Below are 19,363 nucleotides of genomic sequence, written 5' to 3' on the forward strand. Positions count from 1 at the left end.
AATTCATAGTTTTTTTTTTAGTTTGTTTTTGGCTAGCCGTCATTGTCATTATTATTGTTTCATGAAACCAAAAAAAAATGCAATATAGTGAAACTACCATTAGCTATATTAGATATAATTATTTATTAGTTACTAATTCGATTTTTTTTTGTTAAATCAATTTTTAGAACATCGTTCAATTTTGATTTGAACGAAAACTTTTTTTCCGGAAAAAAAAGAGATTCATTTTTTCCTTAATTTCTACCTAAAACATAAAATTTTTTCTCTGGCCAGATTTCTACCAGTTTCAATGTTTCGGATCTTGAAAATGAAAATAGTTTTTCCACACACTCATACACACACACACACACACACACATTTTCTCGCCTAAATGGATTTGATTTGAACTTTTTTTTCATTCTTTATTTTGCTTTTAATTCATTGTCTTTTAGTTTTTTTTTCTCTTTGATATATTTGTCTTTAGTACAAATAAATTGTTGACGTCGTTAGATATTAATCAAATTAAATTCAAAGAATCAGCAGAAACAATTACTTACACAGACTTTGAAACTATTTTTTATAACATTTAGAATCGAAAGACGATAGTTGACAATGTGATGATAGGATCCATTTCCTTTTTGAATTTCCATTTGATTATTATGATCATCATCAAAATGATGATGACAATGACAAAGTTTATTTATTTTTTGACCTTGAAGCTTTCAGATGAAAAGTATGATGATTGTCAATGCCCGACAACAACAACAGCAACAACAACAACAACACATAATATAAATGTACTCATGTGATTATAGTGACTTTTCTCCGGTTAACAAAACAACACGTCCTCTTCATTTTTTTTTTGTTTTCGTGCAAAATGATATACGGAATTTCTCAATTTATTCTTCGATATATTGGATATGTAAGAAAGAAAGAGAGAAGGAGAGAGAGAGAGCAATACACTTAAAATAATTTGTACCAAATAGCAAATTACTTTTATCACAGTGAATAGTGTATACTTTATTAGATCTTACGACACACACGTACACAACAAATGTCTACCATTTTTGTACTTGTATATAAATGGTTTAATACTGTTGAATCTTTCGTATGACGAAATAAAAAAAAAGAAAACAGTTCCATTTTCCATAAAATTTCAAGTGCAAAAAAAAAGCCAAATGATACCAAGAAAAATGAAACCTTGAATAAAATTTAGCCACCGTAAAACCCATTTGAAGATAATTATTTTTAATTATAATGTCAAGATGTGAGTCATTTGCGATTTGATAATGATTGATCAACATGTCATTTGTAATAAAATATAGTGGGAAATATTTAATTTTTTTTCACCACGTTTCACTGAAATTCAATTTCATTTCTTTGAAATCATTCGAAGAACAAAAAATCAAATCAAATTGAATTGCACACATTTATAGATATGATAAATAATAATCATATTTGATGATTTAATTGTATCATTTAATGATTTCATCAGCAATATCAACATTAATTGATCCAGTTTAAACTGGATTTTTTTTATCTCTAGTTTTCGTGAAAAAACCACGTGTTTGTGTTGTTTTTCGAATCATAATCATGATTATCATCAATAAAGTTATGGATGTTATTGTTTTGATTAGTTTCATTCATTTCAAATTTCCAATCACATGGAGTAATTTAAGTAGGGGTGTTTGTCTTTCTATAATCAACTTTAGCTTTTTTTTCGTGAACAAAAGTTAACATTTTTCCCATTATTTAAAAATAAACTTATAAATTATGAAAAAGTTTCATTCAAAAAATAGTGATGTTTTTTTGGATGAAAAACATGTGAAAAATAGCACTTTCTCTTCACACCTATACCTCTGTTTTAGGGGCTTTTTTGCTCGATAAAATTTAATTCAATTCACCTAGAACCCTGTATATTTGCAGCTTTGAACTTGATAATTTATTTTATTTTTTTTTGAAGGTGATGGGAACAGGATATCCAATGATTGTCGGTTGTTGTGTGTTTTTCGTATTGTTTATTTGTAAAATAAAAAATACTGCTTTTAAAAAAAATCAGTCGTGTGTGTGTGTGTGTGTTGAACCGAAATCAACCAAAAAAAAAAAGTAATGTTCCCGAAGGATGAAAGAATGAAGATTTATGTAAACTAAAAAGAAAAAAAAACAAACAAAAAAAACCGGGAAAAAGAGAATAAATTCTGTCTATTAACATCATGATCATAATCATCGGGATCATAATTTCAGCCTTCTATGTACAATACACACCTCTATGGAGGGAAACATTTTAAGAGTGTGTATGGTGTGGCTGGAGTTTGTGATGTTTTTTACCAAAAAAATATTTATATGTTGTATATGTGTGTGTAAACAACATTTTCTTACAACAAAAACATCCATTACATTTAAATTTTAAAAAATAAATTCAAGTAGATAAATAGATTTACATACACATACACACTACTAATGTTATATATTATAAAGAAAATCATTGAACCATTAATAAATATAAAATAAAATAAAAAAATTTTAAATTGTCAAAATAACAATAACAACATGACATACGAAAAAATGGTTTTTTTTTCTCTCGTTTATTTTCCATCACATGTTATCTATGATGGGTGATGCTATTGTTATTCTTACCTTGATGTCTATCACGCAAACACATATATATGTGCACACAGAGAAACATATGGAACGATCAACACATTTAACATGAACACACATTAGATAATATATGAAAGAACAATTTAAACTAACAAACAAACATCTTTAATATATATTGGATGGATAGATAAACGGATAACAGACAAGCAAATAAAAAACAAATGTGTGGAAAAATTTTTGGAAAAAAAAACAAAATTTACAATAAATACAGAGAAGAAAAAATTCTCAAATTACAAATTGTACATTACATTTTGTTTGTACATTCAATGATGGCAATGATGTTGATGATGATAAGAGTTATCAAATAATCAACAAATGCAATAGTAACATCATCGTATGAATCAGAAATCAGATCATTTTAGTGAAATATGAAAGGTTAAATATGAAATAAAATAATATGAATGAATTTGTATGGATAATGGATAAATGGATTTTAGCATAAATCATCATTTGTGATTAAAAAGGCACGCGTTTTTTTCCAGTGATGAAAACAGCAAAAAAAACAATCCAAATTTGATACAAAAAAATGGATGCTATCATTGATTGATTGATTGGAAACATTAATTGATATTCGTTTCAAAGGTTACAATCATTCAATAAAGAACAAAGAAATGTTATTGATTCGACAGAATTGCTTAGTTTGTTGTTTGTGCCTTGAATTGGTGATTGGATTGTGGGAAAAAAATTTTTCCGTTTTCAATTTTAAATTTGCTGCTGTTTTTTTTTTGATTTTTATTGAGAAAAATTTTTCATTTTTTCTTCGCCGCCAATCAATCAATTCTGGAACAGATTTTTGATTGTTTTTAATTTTTTAAATTTTCAAACAATTTCGATTGTTTCGAACAAATCACAATCGAACTTGTGATTGAATCGAATGAATTTCCAAATCAAATTGAAATACAATCAACGAAAGAGAAAAAATGCTGTCATCATTCGAAAAAAAAAATATGATTGACGTGACTGATTGCATTGCATTTGCATCAATGAGATACATTTCAGTCGATAAATTAAATTAAATTTTGACTGAAAAAAAACCAACAAAAATCATGCTATAATGATTACAATGTTGATGAACAAATCTATCATATTATTCTATCGAATACAATAATCAGTTAATAAACAAGAATTGCCATAAAAGTATTCTTTTTCAAAATTCTGTAGAATTTTTGTTTTGTTTTTGAAAAACTTTTTCATTTAAGCAAAAAAAAAGTAAAAAAATACACACAATTAGGATATTTTGTCTGTTTTTTTTTTGTTCTCTCATGATAACTAAAAAAAAATTACTTGTGTTGTCAACATTAATTATATCCAAATTAAATTCATTAAATAAAACAAACAAAATAACTATTGATAATCATGATGATGATGATCCAAGGATGGAAAAAAAATAACGATAACAAACATAAATCATATAAACAAAAACAAACAAACAAACAAACAATCAATCAATCATACAATAAAATATAGCAAAAAATAAAAGTACATTCTTATTGGCATTTTCTTCATCATCATTTTTTTTTCATATTTCGTTATCATTTCTGGTTTCTTTATATATATTTTGGTTTAAATTTTGTGTGTTTGATTTGTTACTTTAAATGAAAACATTGACAAACATTCATCATAATGAATCACAATCATGATTGATTGATCGTTTATTTTTGGTCAATCGATTCATTTTGACTAATTGATTGAATGAAATTGATTCACGCAAACATGTATTAAACAAAAATATTGTCAATCAAATTAGACTCATTTTGTTTTTATTTTTATGTTGTTGTTGTTGTTGTCCTGGTCTTCATTGTCAAAATAATAACTCTGTATAGATTGAATTAGCTGCTTGTTTTTTTGTTAAATCAAAAAAAAAAAAAAAAATGAAAAAACAACATACAAATCAGTCAAACGTCTTTCATCGAATTAATCATATTGTATTGATACGTGCTTGCGATCATCTGTTCAATACGCACATTTATGTGTACAAAAAAAAATCAAAAAATCTTGATTCACACATTTTTTTATCAATTAAAATTGATAAAAAATTGATCATTCGATTTGTTTGTTTTCTTGGTTCAATTCGATTGGTTGTTTTTGCCATTTCATTGCATTCGTTGTAATGATAACGATTTTTTTATCGATAGAAAAAAACGAAAAAAATTAATTGATTTGGTTTGATGTATATAAAAAAAGGAATGTGGAAAAAATCTCCATCACATTTGTTGGCTTTTTCAACACGCGACAACCAGACAATTTTCAATGTCTTTAATGAAAAAGTTTTTATTCATCGATTGATCATTACTCTATTCCATGTGATTCGTGGATATTTGAAATTTGAAAAACAAAAAAATTTCTTCCAATTTTTTTTTGGCAAATAATTTTTTTTCACTTATTTTGTTCTACTGTTTTTTCGATCGTCATCATCGTTCATGACGGCTAAACGGTGTCAGCATCATCATCATCAATATTTTCATCATCATTATTACGGATCAACATTATTGACGGCATCAAAACCACCACCAAGATTGTGGATGAAAACGACAACAATAATAACAAATTATCATAGCATCGACCAATATCGAAATACATTGAAAACGAAATTATTATCTGATCATATTTATCGATAAACAAGTACAAACAAACCAAAAAGAATTCAACTTGGGATTAAAATTTACACATTGTAAGTACACAAATCACATGGTCATCAAATTAACGTGTGAATGAATGAATGAATTCAATAAATAAATCAAGATAATAATTTTTTCAATTTTTTTTTAATTTTCATTTTTAACCATAGTAATGTGATCAATCATCATATTTTTCTTTCGATCGATCGATAACCCTTCAAATATACAAAAGAAAAACAGAAAAACAATTTAAATTCAATTCAATTTAACAAAAAAAAAAAAAATATGGAATATATTCGTCGACCTTCGATCATAATCACAGTTCCAGCCACAACAACACCTACAATTAATATCGATAATACTAATGATAATGTTGGTGGTGATGGTAAACAACAACAACTTGAACAAAATGATCAACAACCATCGATGACACGTACGGCTTTATATTTATTACGTTTCAATGTTGCTCTACAGATTGCATTAGCCGCAATGGCTGTCAATCTTTTTCTTGCTATTGCAACATTCTTTTATGGTTGGAATGCACTTTATTGTGCATTTGGTGCCGATTCAATAATTGGTGTATTGACTGCTATCATACTTATATGGCGTTTTGCATCAATTAAACATGAAACAGCCATTATTATCAATAATAAAATTAATGATAATAATAATAATAACGATGATGATGATTCAACCAACGATGAACAGTTACCAATTCTTAATCCAAATCATAATATTAATATCAATCATCGTCGTCGTAATAGTAGTAGCCGTCGTTTTGATGATGAATCAGATATACATCCATTTTTACGTTCATTACAATCGACTATTGATGATACACCCGATGATAATCGAAGAGAATTATGGTCAACATTTTGGCTTGGTCAAATAATGATACTTTCCGGTTTTGGTGTAATAATACGTTCAATAATTGAATTAGTACATGAAATTATTGAAAATGTTCATAATGTTAATGTTGTTAATGATGATGATATAGATGTCATTAATGATCATTATTATGAAATGTCACCATTATATTTATTGGCATTAATATCATTATCAATGAATATTATATTAATGGGTTTCAAACTATTCATCTATTATCATTTGGATTCCAATTCAATGCTTATTGAAGGTATTAATTCATTCATATCAGCTATATTTGCTGCAACCACTGTCATTTCAATACAATTTCATGATCGTATCGAATATTTGGATCAAATTGTATCGATATTGTTTGGTATATTTTTAATTAGCTATGGTATCTATAATGTATTACATACATTAGCACATACGGTCATCGATTTGATTAAACAAAAATATGGTTATATTGGCCGCCAACATCGATTATTATCATCATCAGCATCACAACGACAACTAAATCTATTGAATCATTGCCATAATGAAAGTCATCATTGTCAATCGACAAAATCTTTACTACGTAGTGATTATCTACAATTGATCTAAACTCTTTCTTTTTTTCTATTTTGGATCTTGATTCTATTTTATTATCTTAATTTTTTAAATCCAAAAAAAAGGAAACATCTTTTTTGATACAATTGTTTGTTTGATTTCATTTCCTTTTTTTTTGCTATAATACTCTCATTGATTATGAATGAATTATTATTTGATTGATTGTTTGATTTTAAAATTTTCTTTTCATTTTTTTTTAAATAAAGTATTTTTATAATAATAAAAAAAACAATTTTTCTGCTTTTAGTTCTTTTATTTGTTTTTTGTTCATTTCATTTTAATATTGTGTTTCTTTATTATTGAATTGAAAACTGTCAAATATCTCAACTAAAGGCATGGCAAATGTTTTCCATTGTAATTGCTGTTTATTTATTATTGTCCATTTAGGCATTGAATCAATAATTTGATCACAACGATCCGAATCATCGGTATAATCACCACACATAACTGTTGTTAAATCACCAGTATAACCTTGTAATGCATCACGTATCACTGATATCAATTCCGGTACATCACATGTTTTCATTATCATTTGAATTCCAAGTTCACGATATTTAAAATAATCACTAAATGTTTTATTTTTCAGGTGAACAAAAAAAATATTTTTAATAATTTGAAATGTTTAAACAAATGAAAAAAAACAACTTACCAACATACTAATGGAATACGTAGATTTTGTGGTTCAAACGTACGTAATGCATGCATATCAGCGGTAAAATTTTTCATTAAATCACCAAATTCTGGTAGACGATCTTTTGCACATTTAACTAAACGTAGAACGGATGATTTACGTTTTTTACTATTGCAATATTTTCGATTTGTTCGTAACAATGAATAAAGGATAATTTTAGCCGTTTGTTGTACATGGCGGCTAGTACAACGTTTCAAGTATTGTTCAACACATTTTTCGGCCGGTTTTAAACGTCGACAATAACCATTTACTTCTTTCATTGATAATGGTGGATTATTGAGAAGATGATCATCCATTAGAAATGATAGAATCGTAACACATTTATCCATACGATTATGATCAACATTGGTACAGGTTGATTGTTGTTGTATTGATTTAGATTTCGCTGCATCAATAATCATCAAATAATTATAATTATCAATCAATAAAATAGATAACGATATTATGATGATGAAGTAAATTTTAGCCATTGCGAACAATAATTACACATTCAGTTTTGATTTTAAATATCTTTATCACCAAAAAAATAGACGAAAAAATCTCGGTTGAAATATTGATTACCACTACGTCAGTAAGCAAAATAGGTGAAGATGCTGAATTTATATAGCCGAGATATTTAACAAAAAAAAAATTAAAACTATTCACATTTACCTCATCATACTCACCCCATCATTCGAAGAAGAAGAGGAAAAAACTTGTTTTTGCCATATTTGAATGAATTCACTTTCATTGCCATTATCATCATTCATCAAGATAATTTTTTATTTTCGTTTCTTGTTCAATTAATAAAACATTGAAAAAAATAGATACTGTTCAAATATATAAATGGAAAAGTATTTAAAAAATCAAATTCGAATACCAAGATAAATTATCACATCATCAAAATAACAGTCAAATAGGCGCCATCTTGTGTTGGTTAATGTTCTAATTGTTAAAATTGATCAAAATCAAATTTACCGAAAAATATTTGAGCAGCAGATGATGATGAATTTTCCGAAATCAATTCGGTTACAAAATATGGTTCAATTTGAAACGTTGTCAAAATAATTCGATGATGATAATCATGAATTTGATCATGAAGATTTATACACATTTGAAACGAATACCAATCATCGATGATTGATTGATGATAGCTTGTGAATGGCTGTCGAATTATAGGATCAATGATAATTTCATCGGAATTTCGAATATACCATCCATCAGATTCGATGATTATGGCTGAATAATTATCTTCATCACTGACAATGTCACGATTATAATTGATAATAGTACGAATTTTTAGATTTTCCTTCAGCCATTTCTTGTCATCCGAATTATTCTCATGAAATTTATAAACAAATCGATATAGAAAGTTCTTGGAATCATCAATAGGAATTTGTGTTCGAAATAATATCACTGGTTTTGATATTAATGGTCGTTTGGACGTATCGAATAAATCCATTTTTAATGATGATCCACCATTGTATGGTTGATCATATGAAATTGATAAACGATATGAATCATTTTTCCATTCATTTAGCCCACTAAATACAAATGGCTGTAGATCATGATGATGAAAATTTAACCATGATTTTGATTCTATTCGTTGACCATGTTGAAAATATCCATAACCATGACCAATATTGAAACATGTTTTTAATGGTAATGTGATCAGAAGTTTTTCACATTTTTCCAATAATTGTCCATCAATAGCGATTCGAGACCAAAATTCAAATTCATCTTCCATACTATAAATGTTGGTCGTTGGTTGTTGAATCCGTTTCCAATATGGCATCTGGCAATCATTATGTTTTTGATCATCAGCGACATCATCATTCGAATGTCGAACACAAAGATCATCTGGACAGATTTTTGATTCATGTGTCCAACCGGGTGCAAATATAGCAACAGATAGATTATTGTCGAGAATTTTTTTCACAGCTTTCCATGTTCCTTCAATGCCACCACCACCAAAACATCCACGACCATAACAATCAACACCAACATAACAATCATATTGTCTACAATATTCACGGGCTTTATTACGGCTATTCACAAGATTTTCATTATTCCATGTATAATTTAGAAAAATTGCATCTGAATCTTCGAAAAATGTCTTATTCATGTCGTTTAATTCGTTTTGCCATTCTAGTTTACCAGTTCGCGTAACGGAATCATACCATATGATTTGTGTTTCGTTGCTTGTTTGCAATGTATTAGATTTTATTCTAGATTTAAGTTGCTGGATAAAATATTTCATGTGAGGAATTTTCTCTGGATCAATCGATGTTTCAATGTTCAATAACCATCCATCGAATCTATAGAATAATTGAATGTTTACCAATGCGGTTATAAATCTATCAATCACATCTGTGTTGGCTAATATTTTATCAAGAAATTGTTTTCCATCAATCTGTTGTTCATCATCATCATCATCATCGTATTTAGTCCATTCTTCAACAAGAATCGTGCCAAAACATGAAACACCATTTTGATGGCAAGCTTGAATCCATTCTGGTGGTGGAATTGTTATGAATTTGTGAGAGAAATATATGAAAATATCGATCAATGACCAATAAATAAATGTATAAAATTGAATCGAATATTCATGATAATTTTGAACAAATATCCAGATTTAACCATGCCCATAATTGTCGTAATGTTTCACAACCATTGGTGATAATATTGTCGATTTTCGAACATTCGATCGATGGATCACCATCATCAATAATAGACATTCAAAAGAAAAAATTCTTAAACAAAATTGATGTATATATGTCAAAACAAAAATAATTTTATTTTATTCACTTCTTTATATCAATTTACAATTGGTACACAAAAAACACTGATCAATCGTCTTCACTCAAAAAACCGTTGTGTTTTTTATTTTCGCTCACGACCCCTTCAGAAATGTCGTGACATCTCCCCGCCCCTATTTTGAATTTTCCCGGGTGATGATACAACCGTAGTTTGTTGACGTTGATTATTTCCGTTTCCCGTTTTGTGGGTTGGTTTGGTCGATTTATTTCCACATTTGATTCCGATACGATTTTCAATATCTTGTATGGGCCCTCCATAACGGGAGTCAACTTGCCATTATTTGGATGCCATGCAATTTCCACAAGGACATCATCATTAACTTGAAATTGTGGTCTTTTAAATTTTCGATTATATGTTTCTTCATTTTTATGGTGATGTTTTTGACTGTGTTGGTTGGCGATCTCTCTTGCTTCTTCAATTGTCACTTGATTGTCCATTTTGAATTGCTCATAAGGCAATATTCCGTACAATAAAAATGCCGGTGAAAACCCAGTTGCCTCATGAGGAGAATTATTATATTCGTGAACGACTTGTTCCATCAATGTCGCCCAATTCCTACACTTGACATCTGGGTCGTTTATCTTACACCTCAACCGTTTCATCAATTCTTGATTCGTTCGTTCGTTAAGCCCATTACACTGTGGGTTTTGCGTCGACGTCAACAATCTTTTTATGTTGTTACTTTCCAAGAATTTCTGGTATCGCTTCGACAGGAAAGCAGCAGCTCGATCTGACAAAATTCGTTTGATTGGACCAACTTTTAACATCTGCTTGACCACTTCGATATAGGTCTCCATTGACGTTGATGTATGGGGAAAAACCCAAGCGTATCTTGTACAATGATCCATGACGAGGTGAACCAAATTCTTTCGTGAACCATATTTCCCTAACCCCAACACTGTATCGATTGATATCAGATCAAATGGTTCACTTGATGGAGGCAGTGTACCGAGCGTTGAGAATTTCCTTTCTTTGAATCTTTTGTTCTTTTGACATGTTTCGCAATGCTTAACATAATTACTGATATCACAGATCAAATTTGGCCAATAATACGTCGGTGAAATGAGGGAGATCATCTTTTTTGTTCCCACGTGTCCAAATCGGTTATGGGCTTCGTTCAAAATCTTTGGTCTAAGGTTGGATGGTACAACAATTTTCTCCAGACCCTTCCGCCTCCTAATTCTGAGTCCATCAACCATTTCAAATTTATTAACATCAGACATATTCTGTTGTTCTTGTTCCAATTCTTCCTTTGTAAGCAAATTGACCTTAACGAAATTGACCGGTGCACGCGATAATGCATCGGCTTCATAATTCGTAGAACCTTTCTTGTACTTGATGATTAAATCGTACATTGAGATGCGTAGCGACCATCTAAATAATCTACCATTCAGACGTTTACATGATTTAAGCCATTGTAAAGCTGCGTGGTCGGTGACCACCGTGGTCGGATTACCATCGACGTAGCAGTGCCATTTCTTGAGAGACTCTACTATCGATAAACATTCTAATTCGGTGATCGTGTAATTGATTTCATGTTTCAACAATTTTCTTGAATAATAGGCTATCGGTAATTCTTCACCATCCGGATGCTTTTGTTTCAAAACAGCCCCAATACCAGCTTGACTTGCGTCACAGTAGATGATTGTTGGCAAATTCGGATTGAAAATATTTAGAATGGGATGTTTTGTTAAACAACTTTTGATTTCATGGAAAGCCTTCTGGCAATCGGTCGACCACACCCAAGGGCAATCTTTGACCAATAAATCGGTTAGTGGTTTCCTTAATAAGGCATGATTTGGAATGTACTTTTGATAAACATTTTCCATTCCTAAGAATCGTTGTAGTTCTTTAATGTCACACGGAACTGGAAAATTTTCGATTGATCGAATGTTGTCTTTATTTGGTTGGACTGAATTGAATGATATACAGTGGCCAAGATATTCGATTTTCTCCTCAGCAAAATGACATTTACTGGGTTTCAATTTAATATTTTCTCGTTGACATGCTTCCAGTACTTTTTTGATATCATCAAGGTGTTGTTCAAAATCATCACTGAACACTATGATATCGTCGAAATAATTTTCTACATTCTTCAATTGATGTTTCATGATGACACCCCTAATTGCTCTTTGAAACGTGGCCGGGGCATTTTTGAGGCCAAATGGCATAACCAGCCATTCCAAATGTTGATTATGTGTGGAGAAGGCCGTTTTTGGGATATCTTCAGGTGCAATGGGTACGTGCCAGTAACCATTTGCAATATCGAATTTTGTGAAATATTTTTTCCCATGCAATTTATCAATGATATCATCAATTATCGGGATCGGTTGTTTGTCGGTTATGGTGACGTCATTTAACTTCCGATAATCGATGCACATTCTTGTTTTTCCTTCTCCTTTCTTTTCGGCCAATGTCACCGGAAAAGAATAAGGCGATGTAGAAGGCCTGACCAACTTTTGCTGCAACAAGTTGTGGACCGTCTCATCTATGATTTTTTGTTCTCTCGGCGACGTTCGATACGGTTTCAAGAATATCGGCATTTCGTTGGAGAGGTCTATTCTATGATGTTGGTGATTGATGTATCCAACATCACTTTTCGATTGAGCAAATACATCGCCGTACTGGTTGATCATTTCACGAATACAGTGACGTTGATTTTCGTTCAAATTTTGATTAATATGATATTCTTGTTGATTTGACGAATGTTGCACATTGTTGACAATTTTATCACATTGTTTTAAGCAATTATCATTTAAATCAAGGCTGAGATCGAAGAGTTGGCTATTGTCGAGACCTAACAAGAGATTAGTAGTCAAATTTCTAACCACGTGAGCTTCGACACATCGAGTGATTCTCCCGATCTGTAGATTGATTTTTACGCGACCCAATGACTGTGTCAAATTATCAAGTTGACGGATATTAATGATTGAATTTTTAATTATTTGTAATTTTAATTGATCAAACAAGTTTTTAGAAATACAGGTTATTTCGGCTCCCGTATCAATAAACGCTCTGATTGGTTTGTTGTTTACAAGACAATTAAAATAAATCAAGCCGTTGGGTCGCCAAGCACGTTTTTTTGGAATGGTCTGAGCAACGACGTTTTCTGCAGATTTGGTGGTGCTGTCGGTACAAATAACCAATGAATGACGTCTTCCACATTTTTTGCACGAATAATTTGATTTACATTGATCGCTTTGATGATTTCCTTGAAGGCAAACGAAACAAAGTTTCTTTCTCACTGCAATATCTTTTCGATCTTTGTTTGTCATATTGTCGTTGCAGTAAATGGACTTGTGATTTCGTCGACAGAAGACACAGTTGGCACGAGTCGACACATTAACTTGGTTTGTTGTCATTATGTCCCGATTTCTCATATAAATTTTTACATCTTGGACCAAGAATTCAATGAGTCCAGAGCATGTTGACCCATGTCTGGCTGCCTCTGGCGAATACCATTTCGACAATATCGTCGGGCGTATCACTTCTTCGATGACATACGAATCCAACCCGTGGTCAACTGCTTCTCGGTGTAGGCAAGCCATTTCATCGACGATTTTTTGCATCCCGTCGAGATCATTCACGTTTATCGTAGGTAACATTTTGATTCTATTAATAATGATATCCGAAATCCTTCGTTTGTCTTGATACCGTTCCTTCAAGATGTCCTTTGCTCGTTCATAATTGTCTTCCGTCTCCAACAAATTTGCCACTAACCGTAAAGGTTCATCTTTTAACATCGATTTCAATGTAAAGAATTTTTCGTCAATTCGTAATGCTGGGTCACCATCAACAATTCTCAAAAATTCGCGAAAAAATAGGTTAAATTGAATGATATCGCCATTAAACGTCGGCAATGCCCTTCGTTGGTACTTGATGGCACGTTCTGTATTTGATGTCGTTGTTACCGAGAAATAATTTATCAAGACTTGGCATTTTCGATTGTATGATTCAAACTTCTCTTCATCGAAATCAATTTCCAATAATTCGGTCTCCACTGCATTCAGATCTTTGATTAAATTGATGATTTCTGTTTTGGTTGTTTCATCTTTGTCCAACAGATTTAAAACGGCATCGCCGTGTTTCTTTGTCACCTTGTTTCGTAAATTTGCACGTTGTTTTTTCTTGTCATCCATTTGGGAATTTTGCTGCACGGACTTTATCCTGTTGGCTAATGTCAAAACAAAAATAATTTTATTTTATTCACTTCTTTATATCAATTTACAATTGGTACACAAAAAACACTGATCAATCGTCTTCACTCAAAAAACCGTTGTGTTTTTTATTTTCGCTCACGACCCCTTCAGAAATGTCGTGACATACATACACGAAAATAAGTTCTGAAAACACTATATTTTTGAATAGGATTTTATTGTTGATATTTTTTTTCCATCATTCGATTTGTTTTTCTCAATATTCGAATAGTGTTGCCATGTCTGTGTGTGTATTTGGATAGTGGCAGCTATGGGCCATTTGTAAATACACAAGCAGAAGAAGCAGCAGCAATGCCAGTCTATCCCATTATTGCTATACATTGATTAGCAAAAAATATATAGACACTATCCCAATTGAATTCAATTGGGCTAAATAAATTGTGATTATGTCTTACACATTTTGATCAATGAATGGATCTAAATTCGTAAAAAAAACAAATTTGAATATCAAAATTATCCCACATTTATTATTTACCATCAGAATTCACCATAAAATAATTTTCATCCATAACATTGAGATATTGTTATATGATTTGATTGTATCTCAAATATAAATGTCCATAAAATTATTGCCGAATATACGATATCACAGAGAACAGAGTTCCCCATCCATATATAATACTTATGGCAAATGAAAAAAAATATTATGGTGTGGCAGGTTGGCTGACTGTTGTGCAGACGTACCCAAATGATTTCGGAAAAAAAGGAACCGACGACAAATAAATTTTTTTAGCAGAAAAGAGCAACAAAAAAAAATTTCTCCATCATCATTAACATCATCATCATCATCATCATCACCATAAGAACAACCACAACCACATACACGAAAAACAACTGAAAACTCATCATTAAAAATTTTGATCCTGGATTGTCTCTTTTTATGCATAGGCTCTTTGTTTTTTTTTTCATTTTCTTCATCATCATCATCATCATCATCATGATCATTGCAATGTTGTGTAGATAAAAGATATCAATCAAAAAAAAAAAAAGACAAAACAAACTTGAAGAAAAGAGCAAAAAAAATCTTGAAGACAAATGTGTGTATGAGAGAAGCACATAATTTGCTTGATGATGAAAGTAGAAATGACGAGGAAATGATCTTTTTATTTTTTCTACCTTCATTTTTTTTTTTTTTTTTTTGATGATGAAAATCTTGCCATTTTCTCTTCTTTGTGTGAAAAAAATTGTGTTTCTCTTTCTCTCGGTTTGTTTGTGATGGTGTGTTGTGTTGATAATCAATGTGCTAAATGAGCCACGATAAACAAAATTTGGTCCATACAAATTGAACCAAGAGAAAGAAAGGAGAAAAAATGAATCAAATTTGAATGGTGTTTTGGTGAAATTTATTCATATGTTTGGTTTGTGGTATTCTTCGAACGACATTTACCATTATTATCAATAAAATGATCAACGATCTATGATTGATTTCATTCTAATCCTGATTAGAAAACGAAATGAAATCTTCATTGTAAAACACAACGGACAACAACAACCGCCACCACATTATGATTATTATATCTTTTTTACATGACTAATTACGGTTTTATTATTGTTGCTGTTGACCAATTTTTTTTGATTACATAAATAAATCTGTGTCATAACAATTATCAACAAACAAACAACATAAATAAAGAGAGCAATAACTAACGGTTAATTCGAACCTAAGAAAGTTTTTAATAACTCATTGTGTCTGTGTGTGTATGTGTTCGATCGATAGATGCTAATGTTTGGTTTTAAGATAAAGATGATGAAATAATAATAATTGATCTCCAATTGTTTTCGTTTTTTTTCAAAGTTTTCGTTTTCGTTGATTTATCATTTTGTTTGTTATATCTACTATCTACTATTTTTTTAATATTATATTTGATGTAAACGTTGGTTGATCATCTTTCTACGGCCACAACAACAACTACAAAACTAATTTGATCTCATCAATTTTTTTCAATTGTTCATTTTAATTCATATTATTTCTGCCTCCAATTTTTTGATGAATCAAAAATTAATATATTTGAAATTCATATCATCATAATCATTGTTATAAAAGCGAAGAAAAGATCAACAAAATTATATTCAATATGGATTCAATTAACAATCGTAAATGTCGATTCTTTTCGACACACAACAATAGCTGTGTTCGTTCGGTTGCATTCAATCCAAAAGATCGTTATCTATTTTGTTCCGGTGGTAATGATGGCCAAATCGGTATCTATCATGCTGGTCGTGCAGAATTATTACGAACAAATTCTGTGATCTCATCAGGTCTTAATCGTTGTGTTAGTGCTGTTTCATTTTCAAGCGATGGTAAAAAGGTGAACAATTTTTTTCTTTGATTGTTGTTTTTTCTCTTCAATTTATTAATCAGAACAAAAATTATTATTTTCACTGACAGATATTGGCAACAACATCATCACGACGTGTTTCCGTAATCGATGTTGAACATGGAACACCTATCGTTTGTTATGATAGTTGTGCATATATTCCAAGTAGAGATCGTACACCGTTAGCTGTCGATCCAGAATCACCAAATATTGCTGCCTGTTCATATGTAAATGGAAAAGGTGTTACCATACTTGATCTACGTATGCCACTTCCATTGGATTTTATTTTCGATGTAATTTTTTAATTTTCAAAAAAATTTTATTTTCATTTATTTGTCAACTAATTTTATTTCTATTTCCATTTCCAGTTTCATACGGACATTATACGTGATATAATATTTTTACATGAAAGTTGGCCTTTTTCATCCAAATCATCATCATTATCGTTGTTGGAAAATAATAATAATAATAATATCAACGACGTTAATATTAATAATAGCAGCAGCAATAATAATGATAATGGTAGCAATAATCATCAACAACAAAATCATTCAAAGAATGGTGGAATTATCAATACTGGTGGTGGTGGTGGATATACATTATTATCATTATCATCACAAGGTCAAGCCAAAGTAACTACTATTGATGGCCGTTTATTACATACATTTGATTTTGGTCATACTGGAAATTCAATTGTACCAACACCCGAACATTATGGCTATACACATGATGGTTTTCTATCAGCATGGCTTTGTGGTGGTAATATTATTTCAAGCTATGTACCGAATGATGAAACGATTAAACAACAACAACAGCATCATCATCATCAAACAACAACAGATTTTATAAATCAATCATTTAATAGTGGCAATAACTTTGAAATAAATATGGATAATAATAATCAGCAGCAACAGCAGCAAACAAATAGCCGTACAAATCCATCATGGCTTGGAAATAACAATAATAATAATCCATCAGCAGCGTCGTCTGGTTCATCCTCATCTTCATCATCAAGTACAGCATCATCATCATCATCATCATTCAATGTAATAATAAGCAATCCGAATAATGTTAATCTCAATGTTTATCAAATACCTCGTCGTAATGAATTGATATTTGGTCCAATATCATCGATCGATCCAATACGTATACATCGTGCAATACGTTCGATTGTTGCATCAAGTCAGCAACAAGTCAATGCTGGTGCTATTGGTGGTGGTTCTTCCGGTTCGAATGTTAATATTCACCATCATCATCATCATCATCATCAACAACAACAACAACAATTATTGCAATCATCATCATCGGGATCCGGTTCATCCAATAGCAATAATAACCGTTTTGTTCATAATCTTTTTCATCATCATCAACATCATAATAATCATTCGTCGAATAATCAACAACAACAAAATCTCCAACATCCAATTCCATGGCATGGTATTGGTGGTACGCTTGATATTTCCTCTGTTATTGGTGGTGGTAATTCTGCATCATCGATTCGTTCACATCACCACCATCAACAACGACAACAATCGGCAGCAGCTGCGGCAAGAAATATTCCGGCTGATGACTGTGATGATGAGGATGATGATGATGATGATGACGAAGATGATGATGAACAATGCAATAATCTTACATCATCATTAGCCTCGAATGCTAATAATTCAATGAATTCCATTCTATCCAATCGTATTATTGATCATCATACACCATCGAATAGTTTTGTACGAAAGAAAACATTATTCTATCATGATCATTGGGATCATTCAAATAGAATTGATCAATTTATCGACAATAACAATGGAATCAGCAATTCGACAATGAATCATCCACAGCAAATTAATCGACTTCGATTCTCAAGTAATGGTGCACATTTATATGCTGCCGGTGAAGGTGGTTTCGTTCGACAATATCGCCGTTATCCAAATCTAAATGTTCATTGTTTGGGTGAAGTTTATCGTCATCGTGGTGATATTCTAGACATGGATATATCACCATATGATGAATGTAAGTTTTCTAATTTTATCAATAGACAAATTCAATCAATATATTTTTCATTGCGCAAAAATAGTTTTGGTAACCGCATCGAAAGATAAAACCGTTGGATTCATTTGTCTTGGTTCACCTAGTCATGGATGGACTGAATATTACGAATATACTTGATTTTTTGAAATTTTATTCTTTTTATTGAAAAATATCCAAAATAGATATGCCAACTCCATATCATTCAATCACATTTATTTTCTAATACAATATTCATCGAAAACAGAAAAATATTTATATCTCTTCAACAATAACAAAAACCTCATTAACAACATTAACAACAAAAAACTCATCTAATCTATCATCTGTTTTTTTTTTCGTCAACGCAATCAGTCTATTTTCATCCACATTTCCTGTCATATTTTATTATTAATAGTTATATTCAACTATCTCATCTACATCTACTTAATTGATTAATACTATTTTTGAATATTGGCAACAACAATAACAACTATCAACAAAAAATAAAATAAAATAGGATTATCTCATCTAATAAGTGCAATCCTTTTTATTTCTGTTATGTCCTTTTTTTAACTGATTGATTTTTTCACATTCAAAAAAAAA

At 30.6% G+C, this 19,363-nt stretch overlaps 4 protein-coding genes across 4 annotated transcripts; 2 read left to right on the forward strand and 2 right to left on the reverse strand.

Annotated features, from left to right (window-relative positions):
- Nucleotides 1–4,556: 4,556 nt before the first annotated feature.
- Nucleotides 4,557–6,960, forward strand: LOC124500411 (uncharacterized). Its single transcript, XM_075730019.1, has 2 exons — nt 4,557–5,311; nt 5,429–6,960. The coding sequence occupies exon 2, from the start codon at nt 5,544–5,546 to the stop codon at nt 6,723–6,725; it is 1,182 nt and encodes a 393-aa protein (XP_075586134.1). The 5' UTR covers nt 4,557–5,311; nt 5,429–5,543; the 3' UTR covers nt 6,726–6,960.
- A 3-nt stretch (nt 6,961–6,963) lies between these two features.
- LOC124500589 (uncharacterized) lies at nt 6,964–15,268 on the reverse strand. Its single transcript, XM_075730020.1, has 5 exons — nt 14,914–15,268; nt 14,552–14,855; nt 8,088–8,231; nt 7,381–8,015; nt 6,964–7,297 (listed from the first exon to the last, which is right to left on the reverse strand). The coding sequence occupies exons 4-5, from the start codon at nt 7,890–7,892 to the stop codon at nt 7,009–7,011; spliced, it is 801 nt and encodes a 266-aa protein (XP_075586135.1). The 5' UTR covers nt 7,893–8,015; nt 8,088–8,231; nt 14,552–14,855; nt 14,914–15,268; the 3' UTR covers nt 6,964–7,008.
- Nucleotides 8,164–10,027, reverse strand: ENGase (cytosolic endo-beta-N-acetylglucosaminidase; the record flags this gene model as incomplete). Its single annotated transcript, XM_075729960.1, has 1 exon — nt 8,164–10,027. A coding segment is annotated over one exon (1,674 nt), but the record flags the coding sequence as incomplete, so codon positions are not given.
- LOC124490657 (uncharacterized) lies at nt 15,125–19,289 on the forward strand. Its single transcript, XM_075730017.1, has 4 exons — nt 15,125–16,747; nt 16,828–17,049; nt 17,125–18,763; nt 18,828–19,289. Exons 1-4 carry the CDS (start codon nt 16,514–16,516, stop codon nt 18,917–18,919), a joined length of 2,187 nt encoding a protein of 728 aa, XP_075586132.1. The 5' UTR covers nt 15,125–16,513; the 3' UTR covers nt 18,920–19,289.
- The last annotated feature ends 74 nt before the right edge of the window (nt 19,290–19,363 follow it).

Source organism: Dermatophagoides farinae, chromosome 4 (genome assembly GCF_024713945.1).
Source record: "Dermatophagoides farinae isolate YC_2012a chromosome 4, ASM2471394v1, whole genome shotgun sequence".
NCBI classification, from domain to species: Eukaryota; Metazoa; Arthropoda; class Arachnida; order Sarcoptiformes; family Pyroglyphidae; genus Dermatophagoides; species Dermatophagoides farinae.

Coding starts and splice junctions, on each gene's coding strand:
- LOC124500411 (XM_075730019.1), top strand. CDS start 5,544: ATGGAATATATTCGTCGACCTTCGATCATAATCACAGTTCCAGCCACA.
- LOC124500589 (XM_075730020.1), bottom strand. CDS start 7,892: ATGGCTAAAATTTACTTCATCATCATAATATCGTTATCTATTTTATTG. Junction 7,298..7,380: donor CGTATTCCATTAGTATGTTG/GTAAGTTGTTTT, acceptor TAAAACATTTAG/TGATTATTTTAAATATCGTG.
- LOC124490657 (XM_075730017.1), top strand. CDS start 16,514: ATGGATTCAATTAACAATCGTAAATGTCGATTCTTTTCGACACACAAC. Junction 16,748..16,827: donor TTTCAAGCGATGGTAAAAAG/GTGAACAATTTT, acceptor TTTCACTGACAG/ATATTGGCAACAACATCATC. Junction 18,764..18,827: donor TATATCACCATATGATGAAT/GTAAGTTTTCTA, acceptor GCGCAAAAATAG/TTTTGGTAACCGCATCGAAA.